Source organism: Rhinoraja longicauda, chromosome 1 (genome assembly GCF_053455715.1).
Source record: "Rhinoraja longicauda isolate Sanriku21f chromosome 1, sRhiLon1.1, whole genome shotgun sequence".
NCBI lineage: Eukaryota > Metazoa > Chordata > Chondrichthyes > Rajiformes > Arhynchobatidae > Rhinoraja > Rhinoraja longicauda.
The window spans coordinates 89,092,511-89,119,388 of record NC_135953.1 but is presented as its reverse complement, the minus strand read 5'-3'; the positions used below and the strand labels follow the sequence as shown (position 1 = coordinate 89,119,388).

The 26,878-nt window shown below is 38.8% G+C and overlaps 1 protein-coding gene across 1 annotated transcript in view; it reads right to left on the bottom strand.

The window, feature by feature from the left end:
* rasgef1ba (RasGEF domain family, member 1Ba) overlaps nt 1-22,057 on the bottom strand; it is a 78,567-nt gene extending 56,510 nt beyond the window's left edge. The window contains exons 1-4 of the mRNA XM_078402088.1: nt 21,754-22,057; nt 7,718-7,900; nt 5,285-5,407; nt 4,654-4,791 (exon numbers count right to left, since the gene is read on the bottom strand). Of these exons, the coding sequence (XP_078258214.1) occupies nt 4,654-4,791; nt 5,285-5,407; nt 7,718-7,894 (438 nt within the window). The 5' untranslated portion in view covers nt 7,895-7,900; nt 21,754-22,057. The remainder of the gene's footprint in view (nt 1-4,653; nt 4,792-5,284; nt 5,408-7,717; nt 7,901-21,753) is intronic.
* Nucleotides 22,058-26,878: the final 4,821 nt, after the last annotated feature.

Sequence of the window (26,878 nt, the reverse complement as noted above, 5' to 3'; positions counted from 1 at the left end):
ATTTACCCACTTCCGCCAGTGACATGGAGCAGCCACAGAACGGAATCAAAGTCAAGACTTCCATTTAGCAGTTTGCCTTTCGACTAAGTGCTGTTATCCTACACTAATTTATCTAAATTATCTGGGGCAGTTTGATGATATGAATCATCTCAGAAGATGATAAATTACTGTGGCAGAAGGCAGAAAGAGGGGTGGAATGTGAGGAGTGGAATAAATCACGGTCCTTTTGATAAATATCCATGGACTCAAGCTGGAATAGTCCAGCATCTGAGTAAAGGACCCAGTCCCCACTATCTCTGATTGTCTAGACTCACACACATATATCAGGTGGCTTAGTATTTAGCTCTTGCCCCATAGAAGTATAGCCCAACATGAATATTGGATGAACTGTTAGCGAAGCAATAAATTCTGTAAGTGCATAAAAGTCAAAATAAACTACGTGAAGCAAAATAGAAGCATAATTTGCGTTGTTAACAACTCCGTTCAAATATACCCAATGTAATTTAATCTGAATAGGATGTTAAGATATTCACAACCAGACAATGTATATAGAGTTCTGATAATTGGTGCCCTCGTGTTTTAGAAAAAAAATCACATTATCAAAACAATAATATCAATGGAGAAAGGAGGTTAGATACAAGAGTTACAGATTATCAATAATAAAGTTATTTTCTGACAAGATTTTCAATAATTAACGTATTTGCAATAGCAATAAGTTTATTACCACTGCAAGCTAAAATACCAATGACTGTGTGTTACATTGTTTCAGAGTATCGTTGCACAAGTGTCAACAGAAACAATCGTTTGTCAATTTCCATGGCCAACCCCGGTTAAACTATCAGCTCTGTTCTTAAGAGACAAAGGTGTCCAGTTTCTGCGGGCAGATTACATGGAGGCAATTTTTTCCCCTCGACTTTTTTTCTGCAGGACAGCTTTTTGACAGCTCCATTTAACATTTAAATGGTTGCATAGTTCCCGATTGAAATCACATGATAACTTATTTGGACCACGTAATGCAGAGAGCATTCCCTGATTAATCACCAACAGTATATCCAATTCATGTTATGGAAACAAGTGTTATAGCAGAACTACCTCCATAGGCAATTGATGAAAGACAAAAAGAAATCTAATTCTGAGAATAGTCAAACCCTGGCCTCTTGACAGCAGAAGCAAATGGATTAAACTATCGTGACAACTTTCAACTATTGCAGTTCACAAATTCATTAGAAATATGGGAAGGCAAATGATGTATATATATATATATATTTAAGCGCTGGGGGAATGAGGGGAAAATGCTCATGGAACTATTCATTCTATTATCTCAGGGATTATTTTCATTATTTTTCGGTTGAAATGACAATACGCGACTGTCAAAATGTCAACAATCAGGTCGTAATGAGGCACAAATTATAGCAAAATGTCATCTTGCAGGAATACATCTAAGAATAACCAATGCTCTGAGCAAACCAGATCTAAAAGATTATCTTTTGAACATGACCATTTTCTTCTCTCCTGCCCAAGTACTTAACCGGTGGCTATGTTCACTAGAAATATACCAAAATTATAATGACCCCCAATGCTGCGGAAGTCAGTCTGTGTCAAGCCCAATGGCCAGGTACAAGCACAAGCCCTACCCCATCAAAGTTGTAAAGTCATGGAAACCAAGAAGAAACTTTATCCAATAACAAATGCCATAATTTAATATAATTATCATTTTTGGGGATGATAGTTAGGATTCATTGCAAGAGTCATAGATAGAGGCCCCATGGCCCAGTGTGTCCATGCTGATATCAAGTACCCATCTATACTAAACCTTTTTGTCAGCACTTGAATCAACAAGGCTTAGATGGCTATGAAACAAGGCATATCATTATTTATGATTCATATATACTTCCAGAATCTATGGAAGATACTAGATATCTGGATATTTCCTAAATCATCCAGATACTTCCTAAACGTAAATATCAAATCTCAGGCACTGCGTTCCAAATTGCAACCACTCTCTCGATTTATTTTCTCAGTTCCCGTCCAACCTCCTTACTCCTCACCTTAAACCTTTTTGTTGTACGGCTCATCCTGAAAAGCTGAGCTTATATGTCTAGCGGCAATTAACAGACCTGAAAGATACTTCCTGGCTGTATTTAAGGTAAGTGCTGGAGTGTAAGTGCTAAGGATGCACTGCCAAGGTAATGGGGGAAAAGAGATTTAAATAAACATGCCAGAAATTCAAGCAAGTCAGGGGCAGAAGCGAGTGCAGTCACTAGTACTAAGGAGAATGTTCCGCTGAGTTACTCCAGCATTTCGTGATTACTAAGGAGAAGGTGCTTGGGAAACTGAAAGGTCTGAAGGAAAATGTCACGTGGACCAGATGGACTACATCCCAGGGTTCTGAAAGAGGTAGCTGTTGAGATTATGGAGGCAAGAGTAGTGATCTTTCAAGAATCACTGGAGTCAGGAATTGTTCCAGAGGCCTGGAAAATCACAAATGTTACTCCACTGTTTAAGAAGGGAGCAAGGGAAAATAAGGGAAATTATGGGCCAGTTAATCTGACTTCAATGGTTGGTAAGATTTTAGAGTCAGTTATTAAGGATGAGATTTTAGGGTACTTGGAAGCACATTATGAAATAAGTTGAAGTCAGCATAGTCTAGTTAAGGAGAGATCTTGCCTGACAAATCTGTTGGAATTCTTTGAAAAAGTAATAAGCAGGGTAGACAAAGGAGAGTCGGTGGATGGTGTTTAGCTGGATTTCAAGAAAGCCTTCGATAAGGTGCCATGCATGAGGCTGATTAACAAGTCAAAGTCCATTTGGGACAAGCCACTAGCATGGATAGAAGATTGGCTGAATGACAGAAGGCAAAAAGTGGGAATAATGGAGTCTTTTTATGGTTGGCTGCGGTGACTAGTGGTTTTCCGCAGAGGTCGGTTTTGGGGGCCACTGCTCCACATTATATGTTAATGATCTGGATGATGGAACTGCTGACTTTGTGGCCAGGTTTGTAAATGATATGAAGATAGGTGGAGGGACAGGTAGTGTTGAGGAAGCAGGCAGTCTGCAGAAGAACTTGGACAGGTTGGGACAGTGGACAAAGAAGTAACAAATGGAATGTAGCGTTGTAAAGTGTAAGGTCCTGTACTTTGGCAGTAGGAATAAAGGTGTCTACTATTTTCTAAATGGGGAGAGGATTCAGAAAGCAGAGGTGCAAAGGGAGTGGTGTAGAATTCCCAAAAGGTTAATTTATTGGTTGAATCAGTAGAATGGAAATTTAATGTTAGCAGTCATCTCGAGAAGACAAGAATATAAAAGCAAGGATATAATTCTGAGGTATAGGGTCCTGGTCAGGCCATTTTGGAATATTGTCAGCAGTTTTGGGGTACATATCTGATGAAGGATGTGCTGGCATCAGAGGGACCAGAGGTGGTTTACGAGAATGATCCCGAGGTTGATGTATGTGGAGTGTTTGTAAGCTCTGGGCCTGTACTCACCGGAGTTTAGAAGGATATGGGGAGATCTCATGGAAACCTACCGAATAATGAAAGGCCTGGATAGAGTGGTTGAGGAGAATGTTTCCAGTAGTGGGAGAGTCTAGAACCGGAGGGAACAACCTCACAATAAAAGGACGTACCTTTAGAATGGAGATGAAGCGGAATTTCTTTAGCCAAAGAGTGGTGAATTGTGGATTTCACTGGCACAGATGGCGGTGGAAGCCAAATCATTGGGATTGTTTAAAAGCAGACATTTATAGGTTCTTGATTAATAAGGTATCAAAGGTTACGGGGAGAAGGCAGGAGAATGGGGTTGAGAGTGAAAAATTGATTAGCCTTGATCGAATTGCAAAACAGACTCGATGGGTCAAATTCCTAATTCTACTATGTCCTATGGTTTTAAAACATTTAAAAGCGAGCTGGATACATATCTGAATGCAAAGTATTTCTAGCGCCGCGTGGAGGGAACAGGGACATGGGACTAGCTGAATTGCACAGAGCAGAGGGGAGCTTTTCTATTTTGTAATCCAGCAAAATCTTGACTGAATTTTAACCGACTGCATGGCCATTATAAATGACAAAAATCCATAAACATCAGTTTCTGGGAGTAATTCCCATTGCAAATTATATGAAATTGAATTCTATCCTCAATTCAGTAACACATCATAATTTTCCATTCATAACACTACTAATCTCTCTCCCAGACCTCCTACTTATCTACACATCTGTGATTAGCTACATACAATCACACAGTTGAAAATAGATCATTTAGAGCACGAAAGTAAAATATGAAATCGTAGCTAAAATATTCTGCATCGCAGGAAACGCACATAAATGATATCAACACATTAATACAAAATGACTCAGAACCTTATGATAAAATAAGGATTTATTTTATATGTTATTAATTAATGTTTACAAAAAATTACATTTTAAATTTGCCAGATATTGATTATTTTTGTGGACAAATTGCATTGTCACCAGAAAAACATGTACGTAGATAAGAGTTAAAATGATGGAATCAATCTGGATTCAATTCCCAGTTTGTTCAGATTTTTATTGATTGGATCAGTGCTTCCTTTTACTCTTTTCTAGATGCATTATTCCATCAACTTAACTTTTCTCCAGTATCCAAGCATGAATGAGTTGTTGTTTACAAATAACTGACCTCATCCATTGCCGCTATCCTGTGGGTCATGTCCTTCAGGTTTCTCATCATTCTCTCGTCTCGAAAGTCATAGGGAAATGTTTCAGTCCAATCGTACAACAGCTGAACTATTTTAGGCGCAAATTTCCTTATTTTGGCCTGGAATTATTGAGAAAATGTCATTAATTATCCAATGTTTATAGCAATAATAGACTTAAAGTGAAATGTACACATCTACTTAGTTTAGTTTAGAGATACTGCACAGAAACAGACCCTTCGAGCCATAGAGTCTGCACAGACCAGCGATTCCCTACACTAGCACTATCCTACACACTAGGGACAATTTTTACCAAAGCCAATTAACTGAGAAAAGCCTGTACGTCTTTGGAATGTAGCAGGAAGCTGGAGCACCCAGGAAAATCCCTCAGTCACGGGGAGAACGTACAAATTCTGTACAGGCATCAGCCATAGTCAGGATCGGTGAATGTGCGGACATCAAACAATCCTTCTTCCATTATAGATTTACCTAAGAAAAGGATATAATTTGTATCGCACAAGGTAAAGCTCCTACTGCATTAATCAGGAAAGTCTCATAAAATTGTTATTTTGGCATTTGGTTCGGGCAAATAGAAAGTCCCTTTGGAAGTCTCACCTTATCCAAAATAGTCTCATTCAGTCTCTGTTGTTCAATGCACATGACGCAAACCTTTGCTAGAAGTTCGTAAGGTCGAATGAAAAGACGTGAGCTTAGAAGAAATGTAAATATGTATGTCTTCTGTAAAAGAAAACAATGAGACAAACTCATTTAAATTATTTTTCAATATTCACAACTGTGCCTGATCTCAGTTATAGACGATGATCCACAGAGCTTACTGTTCCAAATATTCTTTCACAAAAATGGTACGAATAAAAATTGCTTATCGAAAGATCATGAAAACCAGAAGCTTAACTTTTAAGCCATTTGTTTCTTTTTAACAGAGATTCCTCACTAACCCCCCCCCCCAAATCTACTTCCTTAGTCCTTTCACTATATTCACCTGAGGTGATGGTAGATCTATACTCGTATTCTTAGCCACTTTATAAATTTTTCTGGAGTTTTGTTGGAAGTTATCTACTATTAATTTGGCACATTGGTACAGTAAGTCTTTGTACATGGAATTTCTAATGTAAAGTCAGTGATCAGTAGAGTTTTGAAATATTCATTTTTTTGTTCATTCATATGATGTTGGCATCTCTATAAAGCCAGCATTTATTACCCACCCCTATTTGTTCACATGTCATGAAGCTATTTCCACTGTGGTGTCAGGAAGAGAGTTCCAGGATATTGAGCCATTGATAAAGTAATGGCAACACATTTCCAAATTGGGTTGGTGCACGACTTGCAATTGAATGTTAAGGAGCCCACATTTTCACGTGACTGCTGCCTTTATGCTTTTAAGTGGCAAAAATCACAGGTTTTAGGAGTGCTGTTAAAGTTGGCTCGGTGAAAAGTTGTCGTACACGTTGTGGACAACACACAGGATGCATCTATGGGGAAGGAGGGAATGTGCACAATCAACATCTTGGGGTAAATGGGATGCCAATCCAAACAACTGTTTTGTCCTGGAAGATGTGTTTTCTGAGTAATGTTGGAGCTCTGTCATTATGTGGAACGTGGTCCAGCAACATCTTGATTTCTGAACTGTAGACAGTGTAAGGTTATATGGGAACTGAAAAGAGTCATTTGCCAGAACTGCCTTCATACTGGTCTCATTGTTACAGAATTCACACCATGCTAGATTGTCTCTGGTCAACCGTGACCTCCACAAAAACCCATACGATGCACCCCGAAGCAAGCATGATTTGTTCATTGTAATGTCATTGAATGTTAAAAGAAGGTGGTCAGAGCATTTCCAGTTAGAGATGGTGTCAGCCTTCCACATCTGCTTTGCAAATTTAACTTGCGTCCCATTGCACGCTCTTGAGATTCCTATTTAATTTTAACATTCATCACAAAATTAAATAAAACCTGAATGCAGTGAATAAAACCAACCACAAATATCAGAAATGATAATGTCCTCGAGAGATAATATTTCCCTAGAATGTAAGTATTTTTCACATCTTTCATTATGTACATCATGAAAATGAACCAATAGTGTCAATCATACAAAACTGTACAATTTATTTCAGAAATCATAGTTGTTAACAATTGTAGTTAAAGGCACCCAAGAAGATTGCTAACAATAACATTTAATCGCAATATCTCAGAAACTTGCATGTGTAAACTTGCCTTTAAACACTTGTACAACATATTTTAATAATACAAACATACTGATTCTCTTTTTTCATTCTGTGCTGGTGAATATTTGTAAATGTGCTGGATCATAAGAGAAAGCCAAAGAATAAATGTTTAATTTGTCTCAAAGGCGGCAAAGTTTTCATTCCTCTCCGCAGCTTGCCTTAGATATTTTAAATTGCATTATTTTCCATACAATCCCATTACAATTTTCCCACCAAAGCTTCCCTGCAGCCCAAACACATAAAAAGCATCCTGAGTAAATAGAGCTCAGTTTCTTGCTTTTACATGAAATATCTAATCAACTGCCAGGAAACATCAAGCAACAGGTAGAAAAGTTTAATATTTGCCTGAAGCTAAATTTATAATTTCCCAGTACAATAAATCTTGCTTTCTTTGTAGGCAAGTTAAAAATGTACAGGCAAGCTGCATTTCAATGCAGGAGTTCTGGTATGATGTGGCATAAGTGAGAACTTTTATCTTTATCTATCTGTTTTTACTTCAGGTTTTTACATGTGGAAACATTATCTACCAATGCCTGGATTTGAAATCAGCAACTACACACTCCATTGTGAGATGCCAGGGATATTTTTTCCCCTGCTTACAGCAGAGATCAAAATGCACTTGGTACATTAGTTCCTGCATATCCTCTGCTCTGATAAGTGCCAGACAACAAATAATTTCTGTGTCATTGTACCATGGCAAACAATTAGCCCAATGGATTTTCCTGTGATTTACTTTAAACATGATTTTTTAATGCAATACAATTCAGTTATGAGGCATCCACAGCCACAATTAAATGATACATACATCAGGATAGTAGTCCGCTGTTGGTACAAGGTGTTTGATCAGTGCTTCCAGAGACCCTGACACAAGGTTGTTGTCTTGGTAAAACAAGCCTCCACAATTACCTTCTCTGGTTACGTATAGATGCCGGCTGTAACCACTGCTGTTAAACATGGCTGCAAAGGTAGGTGTTTGCGGCATTTTTTTCTGTAATTTAAAAAAGATAAAAAGTGTTTGCAGCTGACCCATACATCAGATAAACAAGATGGTAGCCTGTTTGCTAGTGATGCTGCAGCAGAACTAGAACCATTGTGAAGAATGATTGAGGTTTCCCCACCATTAACATCACAGCCAGGATACACCTCTGGAGTTCCCCCCTCCACCCCCTTGCTGCCTTACCTCTCCGATCAGGATTTATTTATCCGTTTCTGTCCACTGACTACCACGTGTGAACATGAAGTATATCTTCTTCCCACCCACTCCTGTTACTGCCACTTGCTGTGCCAGCAATGAAGAAGTCTGTGGGCCTGGGAACATAACACGAGGAAAGCCTTTGATCCTCGAGTTTGCTCCGTTATTCCATGAAATAATGTCTGTTCAGTATCTTAATTCCATCCTCCTGCCTTAGCTTTATATCTATACCAAAGGGTGGCAGATTTAAAATTAATTGAGCTAGAACTTACTGCAATTAACTTCCATACTTGTGTTAGTCTTTAGGTGAATTAAAGTTTCCAATTGTCTCTCCTTGATCCTCTGCATTTGATTGTAAGATTATACCCCTATGCTATGAGACAACAGTGATACCTACATTGACCCATGGATGAATGTTATCATGCAACTTTTTTTATCTTCCTTCAATCTAATACTCGCTAGCTACCTGAATTGCTCCAGATTCTGTTGAAAATTACTAGTTGTTATTCTTGGCAAGGGGAACTCTTGCTCCCTTCCACCTCCTTTGCTGTGGTGGACAATGAGGTGATCTACTTTAGCTGCAAGAGTCCTGCTGGAATATTGCTCTGTGTAGATGATGCGATTCCTCTCTTAGATGCCTTTGTCAAAGATATTGGGGGTTGAAAAAAATCAAGCAGATGATGCATCCTACAATATCAGAACTACTGGAAGGACAATACCAACAATAAAAGTCTTCCTTTTGGTGAAATAGTTTTGAAAAGTAGTTGAAATTTCCCAAATGTGTTTAAATTCTCCTCAGTTCTAATAAATGTGATGCAAGTATTACAGACATTTAGGCAAGCTGGAACCCAACAACATTCCCTTTCTCCATGTATTCCTACTTTGCTTGTCCAACACCTCATCTTTGATTACAGTCTACATGCTCTACACCTGTGAAGGAATGAGGTCTTTACCACAAGTAATGCTCTATGAATTCCACTGGACCCAACTACAAATAAAGAATAAAGAATATTACTTGGACTTAAAAACGAAAATGCCGAAATACCCAGCAAGTCAGGTAGCATTTGGGGAAAGAGAAATAGTTAACATTTCAAATCTAGAACCCTTTGCAGAAAAAATAGAAAAACAAGTTAATTTCCAGTGGCCATTTCAAGTTTCCAATTTCATGGTCCCAGCCAGTTCATCTTCACCATGAATGTACAATCCCTCTATCTCTCCATCAAACATCAATGTCTGAAGGCCAGCACTTCTTCCTTGCTGGAAGACCAACCAGTTCCCCTCCACAAACACATTAATATTCTCTGCTGCTGTTTACTTGCACATATTTTGGTTTTATAGTGTGGAACTCGAACATCAGGTTAATTTATTAATCTCTCTCTCTCTCTCTCTCTCTCTCTCTCTCTCTGAGGGTTAACCGGTAGCTGGTAGTATATTTCAATGAAATCCAGTTTTATTCACCACCACACTTTACATTATGAAGTTGCAGGCTTTAAGGTTAAAAAAAACACAAGTGTTGGAACACTAAAACAAAAATGACGTGCTAGAAACACTCATCAGATCAGGTAAAATCTGGAGAAAACAAAAACTCTTTGTTGGGTTGCTGCCACATGTTCATAATGCTTACAATTGAATAAATTATACATGTAAAGAAGCCTGTTTGTGCTTTTGTTAATATTCTTTCCAAGCAATATTCTGTTAATATGTAATATTGAACCCGTCAACTGAATCATTTGTAAATAAAATTATGAGCAAACAGATTATTGATTGAAAATTGTCTTAATCACGATGTTTCATTAGGGTTTTAAATGTGGTTTTGTTTGGAATGTATTACTACAATTTATTTTCTAACAGTGCACTGTCACGCCAATAGATGTCACCACAGAATCCATACTTGGTAAAATCCTCAGCTCCAATAGGTTCTGGATTTCTAAGGAGGGAAGAAACAAAAGCCAGATGTTTCTTCATAAAGAGTTATGAGGAAAGAAGGAAGACTTCCAGATTTTGGCCTTGATAGATGACCTGTTCATATAAAACTCGTAAAGTTGTCAAATATTGTAGATAGATCGAATGCAGGAAATTAATATAGGAAGCAAGTTGTGACACAAATTTAGACCGGTAAAGGGCAAGTTTAGGACTATTGTTGGGAGGTCCCGCTTCATATAAAAGAGAATCATTACTTGGAAGGAACATTTGTATCCTTATTGGAGTTGGTCAAATTGTTTAAGAGCTGACTGGCTTTTGTCATGAGAATGAATTAACATTTTTCTAGTTGGAGAAATTAATAAGAACCTGCCTCAGATACAAGTATCTTTTAATCTTAAGGTGCACAAAAGGATGCTGCAAATGTCATAGTTGAACCTCCATACCCCAACTCTGCCATCTATCAAAATTGTGAGGTTAACAGATTTTAAAAGTGTTTTGACATTCAGAAATATTTAGAAAATTAAAAAATGGAAGTAAATTAAAAAATGTAAAACGATTAGAACAATGAAAGATAGTTAATGTTTATGTAGACATTTACAAATAATCAATAACATTACACTTACAAAAATATAACTAATAAGAACATCACCTTCCCCTTCGCAAGAGTCTGAGAGGCTATTCCCAATGCAAAAGCATGTACAAGTGGAGCAAACTGACAGACTTGGCATTCCCAATCTGTTTGAGAGTCCAAAGCTTCTGCATTGAACAATCTAAGGCTTTCAATCTGCCTGATATACAGCAAAATACCAGCAGTTCTATTCTAAGCTACTAGCACGACCCAGCAAGAACCAGCTCGGAATGTATTCTTATTCAGAGAATCCATCTTCACAATGTACATGTTAAACTAACTGAACTTTAAAAAAAAAATTTCATCTAATAATTTAAATTGGGAACTAGATTTCCCTCCCCCTCCTCCCCAAGGACACATCTACACAGAGCAAAAGCCTGAAATATACCTTTTTTGGGCCTCGGCAATTTCCTCCCTCAATACAATCAGAATAGGATCTAATGAGCAAAACACTAAATGTTTAAGGAACTCAGCGGGTCAGACAGCATCTGGGAGGGAATAGACGGGATATGAAATTTGTGTCTGGTGCCCAACTAAATATTTTTTTCCAATCAATAATGATATCATTCACCCATCTTTCACCTCCTTCAGGTAACTACCATTCCAATATTTCACTCAGTAAATGCTGAGGTGAAAAACCTATTGAATATTTCTGCCATTTTCATTATTATCTAATTTATAGTTTTGATTGTGAATCCTCTGTGATAAGCGTTATCAAAATTACTTTTAACAATACTCTTTTGATTGATTTAATTACACCCTCTGATATAATTTTACATGCTTCCCTCTTCCCTCATTGCCATAATCAACTTTTATTTCATCACATGCATTTGTTAATGTTTTCGTTATTATGCTACAGCCTCAGAATAAAAGGACATGAGATGAAAAGGAATTTCTTTAGTCAGAGGAATTCATTGCTGCAGATGGCTGTGGAGGCCATATCAATGGATATTTTTCAGGTGGAGATTGACAGATTCTTGATTAGTATGGGTGTCAGGGGTTAAGGGGAGAAGGCAGGGGAATGGGGTTGAGAGGAAAAGCCAGATCAGCAATGATTGAATGGTGGAGTAGACTTGATGGACCGAGTAGCCTAATTCTGCTCCTTGAACTTATGCTCTTGACATTTCTTACAAGATCACCCTAAAATCATCCCCAATCTAACCTGCTTCACAATTTATTTTTCTCTTTCCATGTGAATCTTCAACATATTGTGGTCACTATTCATCATATATGCACAATCAGTTCATTTCATTCCAACAAAATGCATCCATTGTTATTTAAGTGAACAAACTTCCCTATTTGGGAATGGAACCCATAAAACATTTTAGGAACCCCTTTTCATTTTCCGTACTTCAAGTTATGAATGTGCAATTTACCCATTTTCATGATTCAGCCATTGTCTCTTATGAATGGGTCATAATTTATAAAGCTATTTTTTGCAAAATCTAATAGCACTCCATTCTTTGCACATGTGAATATTGTGTATCAAAATTCCAAACTACATTTCTGCACACTTTTCTCTTGCATTTCACTTAATGTTTTTTTTTCTAGGAAAGCAACCTTTTCGTAAATCAAGGAATTACTATACATTCTTCAGTAAACAGATAATTAACATCACCCAGAAACTATTTTTATTATCCCTAATCAGCACCCTAATCTGACTGCATATCTTTCACTACTTTTTCCTTATTGTTCCATTAAAAACTATGCCAAAGTAAGTAGACCGTTTACATATTTTGAGTTTTAACCCCTTGCAGTAGGAGTTCAGGAGAATGGTTGCCAAGTAATACCACTTTTTAGTTTAGTTTAGAGATGCAGCAAGGACGCAGCTGAATTTGGTCCACTGAATCCACACCGACCATTAATCACCCGTTCACATTAGTTTTACTTTATCCCACTTTCTCATCCATTCCTTAACACACGAGGGTCAATTCACAGAGGCCAATTAACCTAAAAAGCAGCACATCTTTGAAATGTGGCAGGATATCAAAACATCTGGAGAAAACCCGCACGGTCACAGGGGGAACGTGCAAACTCCACCCAGACAACACCCGAGGTCAGGTGTTGTGAGGCAGCAGCTCTACCAGCTGTGCCACTGTGCTGCACATAATCAGTTTCAGAAAAAAAGTTTTCATGGTATTAGCTCTTTTCCCATTTATCATTCGTTATTGAATGTATTAATATATCTAAAGAGATATTATATATCCAAATTAATAAAACAGGACACAGATTGCTGGGCTAGAAGATTGTTTCAATGAGTTCTGTACACAGTACTGTAAAATCAAGTCTTCTCTGCATAGCTATTAATGGAATCTCACTATGATTAAATGCAGTCAATGGTGGGACAGTGAGACAAACAGTATATGGCACAAACCTACACACAGATAATGTTGCAAGTTCAGCTGTCTGTTGTTTTTAATTTTGCCTGATTCTTACATTAACAGCAGTGTGCTTGCTGCTGCTTTTACCCAGAGCTGTGCTATTACAATATATCCTTGGAAAATAGAGTTTCAACTGGCACTTCAGCCCCATGACTTCAATAAAGACAACAATGTATTAGTATCAATATCACCAACAGCAACTAACTTCTAAAAGAGGCTTTTATAAATTCTATTCAGATTATAGGCTTTTAGATGGACTCTTCAGGAGACTGAACTTGATAGATCTTGCAATAGTGTTCAGGATAATACAAGGCACAGGGATTTGGAAATAAATGATAATGACAGAAAATTACATCCCCACTGAGAGAGAATAATAGAGATGGAAAAGAGAGTGCATTTCAGCCTCCTGCAATCCCAATTAATCCTTTAATGCCATTAAAATTGACATCAGAATAAAGGATGTGTCCGCTAATATAAAGTTGCATTGTTGCCATTTACATCTATTCTATTTTGTGCTCAGCTTCTTGCAGCAAAAGATGGAGAGACAATAATAGTAACTGAGCAGTAGAGTATGTGATGGCCCAGCATTGATGTACTCCACTGCACAGTCACACACACACACACACATCTTACAATAGGCGGGCAAAGGAAAGCTGAGTCACCCCTGTGAACTAAAACCAGGTGCCCTACAAAGCAGTCACCCAATCTGTTTTGGTATCACCACTGCACTATATTGGAAGTGCAAGTGAATTGCAGCTTCATCTGAGGGCGTGCAGCGTAGGTTTACTAGGTTAATTCCCGGAATGGCGGGACTATCATATGTTGAAAGACTGGAGCGACTAGGCTTGTATACACTGGAATTTAGAAGGATGAGAGGAGATCTTATCGAAACGTATAAGATTATTAAGGGGTTGGACACGTTAGAGGCAGGAAACATGTTCCCAATGTTGGGGGAGTCCAGAACAAGGGGCCACAGTTTAAGAATAAGGGGTAGGCTATTTAGAACTGAGATGAGGAAAAACTTTTTCAGTCAGAGAGTTGTGAATCTGTGGAATTCTCTGCCTCAGAAGGCAGTGGAGGCCAATTCTCTGAATGCATTCAAGAGAGAGCTGGATAGAGCTCTTAAGGATAGCGGAGTCAGGGGGTATGGGAAGAAGGCAGGAACGGGGTACTGATTGAGAATGATCAGCCATGATCACATTGATTGGCGGTGCTGGCTCAAAGGGCCGAATGGCCTCCTCCTGCGCCTATTGTCTATTGAGAGGTTGCTTGTGTCCCTGGTTGATCGGAAGGGAAGAGATGAAAGGACATATTGCATCGCCTGCAGTTGCAAGGAAAATTGCTGTAAGAAGGAGGGAGGTGGATTGCTGGGAACGGAAGGGAGCAGCAGCAAGTCACTAAGGCTTTGAGCACTGCAAAATGTTGAAAGGGGTAAAGGGAAAAATGTGTCTGGTGATGGAATTTATTTAAAGGTAGCTGAAATTCTGGAGAAATATCTGTTGGATGCAGAAGCTGATGAGATGGAAAGGGAGGACTGGGGAAGATCTAGGGGCTAGAGGAAATCAGAGGATTTTCTCTTTAACTCAATTGTAATCTGGAATGTTCTGGTTGAGAATGTAGTCAGGGTCAGTACACACACACACACATTAAAAATGACCTAGATGAGCACTTAAATTGCCATGGCATAGAATCTACAGACCAAGCGGATATATGAGATTAGTAGAGTTGGGTAATTGGTGATCAGCATGGGCACGGTGGATCTGTTTTTGTGTTGTAAAAATGTATAACTATGAGAAAATGAATTTGGAGATGGTAAGAGGTTTAGAAAATGCCCTACGTTTTGTCAATATTAACCTATAATGAAATCTTCAAAGCAGTGAGGATAATGGTTCCATTTTGTAAACACACAAAATAAAAATAAAATGGCAAAAAATATTTAGTTTCCATTCAATTTGTATCCCGGGATTGAAAACAGAAGACAAATCTGCATTGAGCAACTATGCGGGGTCTAGCAAATATGTGAGTACACAGCAATATGTAGCAGTATGTGAATTCACAGAGCTAATTAACAGTCCTGGTGGAAATCAAGGAGATCTATTAATAATAAAAAACAGTTTGCTATCAGTTATTATGAAAGACCATCAACTGTGATTCTGTCATACATCCTGTCCTTACAGACAGCAATAGAGGGAAGCAAGATGAAAAAAAAAATACAAGATTATAAACAGAAAATGCCAATGAAAGAAATGGCCAGAATTGCCTTGAAGATGAATGTATAATTTCCAAATTGCCAGTATAAGCCTGGAGAAAGCACAACATTTTTATGTTGCAGAGATTTTCAGAAAATTAAGTTTCCCCTCTGTTATTTTGAAGTAATATTCTTGTTCGTGAGGTATTTACCTAGACCTAATACTTTAACTGCAACCTGGGTAGCCCAATAAACCAATGTTGTTTTATTTGTTCTATTCCCACAAAAGGATTATTTTTTGCTGCAAGCAAGAACCTGTGATCCATCTGCAGCAAAGAACCAGTCGACAGGGGTTATTCTCATTAGGATTTATGATGAGCTGATGCAATAAATGAAAAAAACCTCACATTATGCAAAGGCTTGTGTTGCATTTATTTCTTCAACATAATTTTAATGCTGAGCCTACCCCCTCTAGTAAAAGTACCTGCAACCAACTGCATGCTGAGTTGCTTTGCCCGAGGTCGAAGAATGCTCCACAAACAGTTTGTCAATATCCAAAATAACCATGGACTGCATAAAACCAAAGGTTGTGCAATGAATCGGTGTTTCTCTTCTGTAAGGCAACACTTCTCATAATCTATTATTAAAAGGCAAGGGTCCTTATTCATTTCCAAAGTGAAGACGTATTAACAATATAATACTGTTTTATCAATCCTGAATCAATTGTAATCATGTTCTGATAAAATAGGCACCTCCCTTTAGCAGAACTAAATATACACAAAGAGCAACATGCAAAGTATGGCTAAATATTGTGCTGTGACTCATTAAATACTGAAAATTAAAATCTTATTGAGATACACCGTAATCTTTGTGATTAAATCGCATAATCTCCAGAACATTTAATACTATCCTCCCATATCTGTCCACCCATATGTCATTCCACAGTTAAATTCAACAATGAATTGGTAACTGTGCGATTCAGTCCAACCAATGTACAATTGCCATAATATTAACTAAAAAGTAGTTTTATTCCTAGTATGATTGTGAAACTAAATGTTGCCATATGTCAAAATAATGTCTCAACAACAACTGCACGGTGGCGTAGCAGTAGAGTTGCTGCCTTACAGCGCCAGTGGCCCAGGTTCGATTCAGACTACGGGTGCATGTCTGTACGGAGTTTGTACATTCTCCCTATGACTGCGTAGGTTTCCTCAGAGATCTTCGGTTTCCTCCCACACTCCAAAGACTTACAGGTTTATAGGTTAATTGGCTTGGTACAAATGTAAATTCTCCCTAGTATGTGTAGTATAGTGTTAATATGCAGGGATTGCTGGTCGGTGCAGACTCGGTGGGTCGAAGGGCCTGTTTCCGCGCTGTATCTCTAAACTAAACTAACTGCCTTTCAACATGGGAGTGCCATCTTTTCCCTGATTATACATTCTACTGTTGCAAAGGTCCAATTCACAATGCAAACCTACCCATCATGTAACAAAATAGGAACCTACACATTACACCAGGCTTACAGGGTTACAATTCTAACCAAATTCTTTCGCAAGGAATACTGCAATGCGTTGACTATAAATGTATAATTACCCAGATAGTGAACTCCTGACTTCAGCCACTAAAATCAGCTGCCAAGTAGCAATTACATTTGTCTCTCCAAGATCACAAAAACCGTGGGGCCAATAATAAATGTCATCATCTTAAGGTTTTGGCACAAAGTACATCTTTCGATTGCTTTTACCCTAATAAACCCATTTGATTTAATCTGGGGAACACAAAGGGGCCCTGCCTCAAGGAATACATCCTTCAACAGGAGAATAAGGGTACGAACGTATATACTAATTCCCAGCTTGGTTAAGGAAATGTAGGACATTTCATGTCAAATGTATACCTTTCATGTCAAACAGCATAGCTTCACTTACCTTGGCAATGCTTTTATTGGCAGTAAAAGAGCTTCTTGTCAAAGAAAGGGGGAAACGCTGGAGGCATTCAGAATCACCTTGCAGACCTTCCAATATTTGATTTTACAAATTCATAATTTTGATGTATAAAATTCAGAATTTTACATCGAAATTCATATTGATATGAATATTGAATATATTCATAATAATGCAACTTTTCAGCAAAAAAGGTATGAACGCCAAATGTGTATACACGTTGCGCTACATTCATGTGTGAAATATGACTATTATTTCCAACAGTCTATAGTTCTTGGACTACATGTACAATGTCAGGCCTATCATGAGTATATTCTGCTATTTATAGAAGGGTTATTGAACAGAGATACTTTTTACAACACAAAGAAAACATTGTTTTGTTTTATTTTTTCTATTTTGCTTTTCCTTACACATCCCAATTCTTTTGGTATTGAATAAAAGAACAATGGTCATAAAATGTATGACTAAGTTACGCAGAAAGAGTTGATATATGCGACTCGACTAAGCACACGGAAGTACTTGTTGAAGTAAATTCGCACATTAATTGATAATCAGTCCAGAAAGGTGGTAATTGGCTTTTCTGCTGTGTTTTATATTTTAACCCTGTTTTAATTAATTAATATAGTTATATAATATTGCACTTAAATTTAATATTTACTCATTACAGTTTCACCACTGATTTTCTTACACTCTTGGTTCCAGAGCTTTGCTAGTTTATACAGCCAGCCAAGGAAGTCAGCTATGGGAATAGATGTGCTGGCTCCAGCTGGGCTGGAGTTCCAGAGCCCCGGCTGCAGCTTGCAAATTCAACGCACCGATTGGCCATGGAAGCCAGATGAGGTCGAGATTGGTTGCCTTGCCCAGCCTGGGTGCCACATTTTCGGGGAGACTTCCAAGGCATGGGGGATTTCTCGTGGACCACCTAGTGACCTCTAGTGGCCACATTGACAAATTGTAATTACCAACTGTGTTTGCGGAAAAAAATGTTAGGCGAAATGTTAGGCGAATGGCGGAAATGAAATAAGAAAGCGGAAACTTTCCGCCAAATTCGGAAGGGTTGGGAGGGGTGCACCTTGGTTATTAGCACCCAATAATACAATGGTATTGCAGGTCCATTGTTCAATAATTCACAACAGAGAAAGTCCACAGCAAACCAAAGTAATAACAATATCACTACTTTAATTATGAAAATAACAAACTCCCATCAGCTGCAAATGGCACACTCTAATCGTTGTGGGGACGAGAGACCATGAGATTGAGGAGGGCCAATTGAGAAGGAGGTAAAGAGTGTTCCACACAAATAATACAAATTAATGACTCGGGTAAACATTGGTATATAAACCAGATATTTTGAAGTTGTGTGTTGCAGTGGTACTGATAAGATAATTAATTGAAATCAGGGAGGAAAATTGATTCATGGATAATAATGCCGACCGTAGAGATGACAATCAGTATGCAAAGCATTAATTAAATCACACCTGGAAAACTGTATAATCTTAGTCACTGTAAATGCTATTTCAGGAAAGTTCAACCTCTCTGATAATTAGCCTGAAGCATCAAAGCTATGAGGCGAGATTGAAGATGGCAGGTTTAAAACAAAAACATTGGAAATATTCAACAGGTTAGGCAATCCATCTGTGGAGAGCAAAACAGTGGTATCAGGTCAACGAAATGCTGACCGTGCTGCTCTTTCCACAAATAATAATTGGTCTGCTGGATATTTTCAGAACTACTGCTTTTATATCAGATTTCCAGCATCTACAGTTTTGTTTGGCTTTTGAAGAACCTAACCTACGAACTGACGTACGGGGGTCAGATGTTATGGGGAGCAGGCAGGAGAGAGAGAGCCATGATCAAATGGCTGAGTAGACTTGATGGGCCGAATGGCCTAATTCTGCTCCTATCGCTTATGACCTTATGAACCTTGTTCATAATGGAGAAGAGAACCTCAGAGAAAGTATTTTTCAACTGGGTGTAGAATAGAGAAATCACACCCTGATATCAAACCGCATTTAAGTTACAGGAGAAATTGGATAAGCCATGCATCTTGGAGTGAAGAGTAACTTAATAAAAGTATATTAGATGATAAGAAGCCTAGATAGGGTAGATGGTTAAATCTTTTTATCACATGGTAGAGATATCAAAAACAAAAGGATGTAGTTTTAAACTGAGAGGTAGGCATTTTAAAGGAGATCCGAATAGAAGGTTTTGATTATACAAAGGTTGATATCTGGAATGTATCTCCAGAGGAAATAGTGTAATCAGATACAAGACCATATTTAAGAGGCATTTTGGCAGGCACTTGAATAGTACAAGGCATGGAAGGATGCGGTCTTAATGCAGGCAAATGGGATTAGTGTAGATGGGGAAACAAAGTGGGCACAAACATGGTGGGCTGAATAATCTTTTTCTATGCGATACAACACCACTCCATAAACTGCAGCTCACACAATCACATTCAGAATAATTATAGTATAAATTTAATGATTTTTATTTTACAAATGATGGTAAAGATATAGACATGTCAAGTGAACTTCACAGGAGGGCAAGGTAAAGAACCGAATAGATATTTCATGTTTTCTTTTAAATCAGCCAGTTGGACTTTTTCCAGACCTGTACTTTCCAATGTGATTGATTACTTTTATATGGGGTATTTATGATGTATTTGTTTACCTGGGAATAAAAAGTTTTTTTAAACAGTATTGCCTTCTGCCAGAAACGTGCGCAACGAGTGGATCAGGAAACTTTACACCTTCTACTAAAGAACTGCAAATCGGCATTTTTGCAAATCCCTTTTAGCATGCATTCACTTACACCACTTATTATAGCACCCTGATCAGATATTGCCTAATTCATGGTCTCGAAAATGATTGATAACAATCACAACTGGCATTTGATTACACCCTTTAACAACAAAAAAATATCCCAAGGCACTTCACTTTATTAAAAGCATGGAGATGTTTATATTATCACGTGTAAATGGCTGTTATATTGATTTAAAGACGTGCAATGGTAAATTTAAAAATAACATCATGGAAATGCAGAGGATGTTGATATTCCTGCAATTTATTATTTATATCTGAAGATTTTTAAAAAAAACTAATGCTGCATGAACTCAGAGATGTTGGTACGCAGAAGGTAAATGGGAAACCCGCCAACAATAGGCGGTAAACTTGAGGAGGCAATGCAGTTCGTGGTGCTCTGCAACATCATGTCGTTTCTCTGACAGCTTTCCACACACAGTTCTTTAGCGATACGTTCAAAGGCATATGCTTCATATTTCACCCAATCTATTTGGTACTTAAGTTTACATATTGAATCAAATTTTACTACAATCAAGAAATGTTACAGTTGTGTTAATTCCCACCCTTTCCAACAATGCCTCCTCAGCAATACCACGCAGCGTTGCAAAGATGTAAAGGTGCTTATTACCAACATATGAATGCTCACGTTTGACCTGTTGGTCAGTTGCCGACCAGAGTGACTGGAACTGCTACCACAGCGCGTTATCATTACAGTAACAGACGGGGTAACTCTTAAAATATTGGTCTCAGCATTTGCTATATTTTGTTGATTAAATAAGAGAAGGGAATACCTGATTTAGTATTCCACCACATTTCTCAGACACATTGTTATACAATGAGGTGCTATGAAAGTACAAGGGTTGTTGCCAAATGTGACAACAATTTTGTTCAAATATCCGAATAAAGAAATGATTAGGGCGGGTTATCCGTGTTATAGACGCCCTTGTGCAAGAAACATTTACCTGTATGTCAGGAACACTTCCAGTTCCAATTTTGTTGTTGTAAATAGTGCAATGTTGGCTTTAATGCCCAGCAAACAGACACAGCGTCGGTGCGATGCACGGTCCAAGGAACTGCGGCCGTGACAATGCAACACGCCTCGAGTTTTGTACTCGGAGTGCCAGCTCAGGTTCAGTAAGACCCGATTTGAACCCACAAAAGTGTTAGCAGCTAAACTAAGCGGACAGAGCGAACTGAGAAAAATACGATGCGCAGAAAATGATGACCCGCACTCGTTTCTCCCCCATATCCCACTACAATTAACCGAGACTTAACATCCCATTTTATGTTGGAGGCAGATGCTGCCTCTGCTTCCCACTCCTCGTGCGCCCTGTTGTCAAATTGACTTGATGTTATAAAACATGTTATAATGTAATCAGTCCAGATAAAGTCTGTAAACATTACAAAGTGGGGAGGGAGGCGGGGCGAGGTGGTGGGGGTTAGAGTGGCAGAAAATAGGTGCTGACCCTTCGCTGGAGTGCGCATTGAGATGCAACTGTTGCTGAACAATACCCTTCCCCTCGCTTGCGATCTGCCATCGTGCAAGCATGGGACTGGACGCTTCGGGCGAGCTTGCAATCAATTTTATGTGCATCTATCTTGCCTTGCGATACTTAGCTTTCCTTTCCGTGTAGCCGCAGTGCACAGTGCACAGTGGTCGTTTTAATCAAGCAAATCCTGCCCGCAGCCTTACTGAATACACGAAATAGACACACACAAAAAAAAACAAATCAACAGTGACTACGTTAAGTTGTAACCTAATCACAGAAAGATGAGGACACCTACCTTCGGGAAGTGCACAGCTATAACCAATAAAGAATATTACAGAAACCAAATTTCAAGACTCCCAAATAAATGGGGCAGAAAGCCAATGTTTCATTTCACGCAGTCAGTCGCTCATTTACTCGTGACTTCGCGTAATTCAGCCCAGCAGTTTACAACGCAGCTTTCACTTTCAGCTTCACAAATAGCTGCAATCCGTCTTCACGGAGCTCGGCAGACTGCGACTGACTTCTGTTGTTTTTGCTCTCAGTGCACATGTGCCTGGCCCGGGCTTCCCGCTTGAGTGACACGCCAGCGTTCAAATGGAGTGAGCCGCCCCAGAGTGGGCAGAAGCAAGCAAGCCAGCCAGCCTCCTGAAGGATGCCAGCGTTGGTGCAAATCAGACGCACACCGGCTACTGCAGTCAATGGCTCTCGGATATCATTGCATTTATACGGCGATCATTATTTTCAGGGCTGCGCTGAAGTGAAATAAAAGGAAAATATATGTTCAAGGGGCATTGAGTGCTCCTCATAGGTTGCACTTTTCTCCGCACAAAATGGGTTTTTATATATGGGGCAAAACCATTCTCAAACAAATAAGCAGGAACACCTCGCCTTCAAACAAACATCCCAAATAGGAAAAAAGATTAGAACAAAATAAAATGATTTGTAAAATAGCGGACTTATTGGTGAAAGAGAGATCATAGAGACATAGAGTCAAGATTGTTTAATTGTCAGATGCACCAGAAATTGAACAATTACACGTTTACTTGCTGCAGCTTTAAAGGCACATTAACGCAACAACACAACAAATAAAGATCCAGGAATCAATAATACTATAATTTATCAGTTATACTAAGTAACCAGACCATAACCATGTAGCCAAAGTACTGTTACAACCCTTATACATAGTCCATAGTCGTTCGTTGCTGAGGTAAGGTTGTGGTTGATGATGTTCAAGAGTCTGATCGTCAATGGAAGAAGCTGCTTTTGAACCTGAAGATAACAGTTCTCAGGCTCCTAGACGTTTTTCTCAATGATAGTGGTGCGATGCGAGCATGGCAAGAGTGGTGTGGGTGTTTGATGATATTAGCTACCTTCTTGAGGCAGTGCTTCTCCATAGATCCCTTCAATGATGGGGAGGTCAAAACCCATGATGGTCCAGGCAATGTCGACCACTTTCTGCAGCCTCTTTGCATTCTTGGATGTTTGAATCACCGAATCAGGCCATGATGCAACTACTCAGTATGCTCTCTACCCCATACCTGTAGAGGTATTTAGCGACATGCTGAATCTCCTCAAACCTCCAAAGAAGTTGATGTGTGGATGAGCAGACTTTGTGAATGTATCAAGGTGCTGGGTCCAGTACAGATCTTTAGAGATGGCCAACCCCAGGAACTTGAAGCTTTCGACTCTCTCCACTGCCATCCTGTTCATACGTTCATAAGTTATAAGAGCAGAATTAGGCTATTTGGCCCATCAAGTCTACTCTGCCATTCAATCATGGCTGATCTATCTTTCCCTCTCAACCCCATTCACCTGCCTTCTCTCCATAACCCCTGACAGCTGCACTAAGATCCTTGATCTTGCTAACATTAAGAGCAAGATTGTTGTTCTGGCACATTTAATCAGATTGTCGATCTCCCTCCTCCAACCTGGCTCATTACTGATTTACCATCCATAACAATGGTAATGACGGTGAATTTAAAGATGCTGGTGGTGCTGTGCCGAGCCACACAGTTATGGGTAGAGAGAAAGTCGAGCAGCAGACTGAGCACACTACCTCGAGATGCTCTATGCTGATGACCAGTGAGGAGGAAGTGTTTTTTGCCAATTTATGTCAATTGAAGTCTATTGCACGGACGAGGCTTCCCACCATTGACTCCAGTCACACCACGCTGCCTCAGGAAAGCAGCCAACATAATCAAAGACCTTTCCCACCCCAGTCAGTCATTCCTTCTTCTCCCCACTCCCGTCGGGCAGAACTACTTTTCCCCCTCTTTTCAAGAGTCAAGAGTGTTTTATCAAGCTTCGGAACAGTCCTAGGATACAGTCTCAATTCTCTAACCTTATCTTATTGTGGACATTGGACTTTTTCTCTGAAATGGTTATGCTGCAGTGCTGAGAACTGTTTTCTATACACTACATCTTTCTCTTCACTCTACCTGTTATACTTGAGTTTGGCCTGATTATATTCATGTATAGTATCATCTGACTTGATTGGATAGCATGCAAAACAGAGGTTTCTACTCTGTCTCAGTCCACGTGATAATAATAAACCTAAACCCACAGAAGTTTCCCCTACTGTAGGAAAATGATTGTGATCATTCACTTTATCCATGCCCCTCATTATTCTTTTATGCCACTCAATATTTTATGTAACTCCATATGAAACACTCCTCATTCTCCTGCGTTCCAGGGAAAAAAGTCCCAGCCTATCCAGCTTCTCATTATAATTGAAGCCCTCCAGTCCTGGTACATCCTCCTGATCTTTTTCTATACGCTTTCCAGTTTAATGGCGACCTTCCTAGAGAAGAGGAACCAGAATTACACACAATATCCAAGGGTCTCACCTATGAGCTAGAAACATAGAAACAAAGAAACATTAAAAAATAGGTGCAGGAGTCAGCACCGCCATTCAATATGATCATGGCTGACCTTCTAAAATCAATACCCCATTCCTACTTTTTCCCCATATCCCTTGATTCCTTTAGTTCTGAGCTAAATCTAACTCTCTCTTGAAAACATCCAGAGAATTGACCTCCACTGCCTTCTGTGGCAGAGAATTCCACAGATTCACAACTCTCTGGGTGAAAAATGTTTCCTCATCTCAGTCCTAAATGGCCTAACCCTGATTCTTAAACTGTGATTCCGGTTCTGGACTCCCCAACATCAGGAACATTTTTTCTGCATCCAGCCTGTCCAATCCTCTAAGAATTTTATTTGTTTCTATAAAATTCCCTCTCATCCTTCCAAATCCCTGTGAATACAAGCCCAGTCAACCAATTATAACATGACATCCCAACTCCTGTATTCAATGTCCTGACCAATGAAGGCAAGGGTGCCAGGCACCTTTCTCACCATCTTGTCTACATATATTTCAAGGTGAGCTGTTTGGTACAGAGGTTTAATGAGGTTTTCAAAAATGAAAAGCTAACTGTAGTGATAAAGAAGATCAGGGAGGGTGCTCCAAAGAGTGGACATCTACCAGTCCAAAGTTTGACCACAAATGATGAGGTGAAGCTTGTGGTAGGGGATGGGTGAAGCAGGTAAAGAATACGTTCAGAAGTGTAGATTGGGGCAGGAGGTTAAATAGTTACAAAGCTGAGGCATAGTGAGAATTGTCAATTAATTCAGTAAAGGTTAGAAAGCCAGTGTAGCTCAGTGAAGACAGGATATGGCTATGACAATGCAGGACTGTTTTAAGGTAACTGAGCTTCAAGCAGATTGAAGTTCATTGGGGCAGGAAAATATTATGTCAGCAATAAAAAATAGATCTGGCTTTCAGAAAAGGGATACATTTATATTATCATTTTACCTCAGACCAGGATAATCATATTGATTGCTATGGCTAATGTAATAAGGACTACACACAGCGATTATTTATTGCTGCATCAAATGTTTTTTTATAAAGATTTAAAGTTATTATTTACAATACATAATATCTGGCAGCATTTTTGCACAACAGGAATACAGAATTCCCTCAATTGCTGGCCTGTAGTATGGTTCAAGGAATCAATGAGGTTCTACACGGACCAAAGCATAGATATGAAAATGGATAGTCAAAGATTATCTCCATTAAAGTAAGATGGGTGAAAGCTTATGAACATTGTTGTACTGAAACTGAACAATAAAAATGCAAATTTAAAAAAAAATGATAGTGAGCTCAGTGGAGGTCTCCATGGTTTTAGCACCTCCAGCATTTGATCTGTGATGTAATGTGCATCCCAAAAGGTCACATTACAGCTTTTGTAAAAGCAATATTAGCTAATTGGCTGAGAATATTTACTTGGGAATATTGCTCAGTCAGTCTGCTTCACATGAGTCTGAAATAAAGCAACAACAATACTCTTCAAGTCAACTACGCAAATTGTAATTTAAGTAATAAGATTTCTGAGCCTACAAACATTTTGTGCTGAGTGTGCTGATCCCTGTTTTTTGTTAGACAATCTGCGTGACATGCGTACAAATCCCACCTGACAGACCATGAAAATCATCCTGTGAAAGCCAGTAATTTAACTATTGACAGTCTCCTATTTACTCTGGCATCTGCCAGTTCTCTTCAACACTTGAATAAGCATTAAGACTTTAAGCTGCACGTACACATATTCACTTTAAAGTTAGGCAGTGACTTTTCACATCAAACTTCAAAGTTCAATACATAAACCAGCATTGCCACCAAAACCATTTTCTGTTTGAATATACGTATTGTCTAGTGTCCCCAGGAATCATTTTGTTGTTTGGAACAAAACTTCTAAACTATTTCAGGCCATTAAAAAATCTCCTTTCAAATAAACAGCTGGGGGCTCAGTGTTTCTGTGCAGAAGTAACAAAAGAAATGCAAATATGGGATTTTAAAGCACTATTCTGTCACAAAGAAACAGCACAGGATTTTGAATGTTTTCTGTAGGATTCTACTTGTGACAGAAGGGACCAGCTGATCATTATTAACCTGCCAGGTGGGAAATGGCATTTTAATGGGATGAGAAAAGGAAAGAATCTGAAGGAAAGCAAAAGGGTGAAAGGATTTTTAATGTTTTTATGCTGAGCAAAAATACAAAATACCCTTTAGTTTAATTATTATTGCTGACTCTTTAAGATCTTAATACATCTTTTAAAGGATTTCTCAGGAGGAAATGGCAAGTAAAAGATTTTCAAATGGGCTTTTGAATGTTTAATTTAAACTGTAATTTAAAACAAAAACTGGCGATAAGACATTCAAAAAAGACATAACACCTTCATGCAATATCCAAGAAGATCTGATATCACTTTACTCAGTATCAGATGTAGCTTGGTTTGAGGAAAATTTACAACTGTGTGTACCTAATTGGTCCTTTCCTCAGGTTTTAGTAGTTTAATTGCATGTATCGCATTACACATGACATCCTGCACCATCACAGCACAGTGAAGTCCAAAGCTCTGTGTGA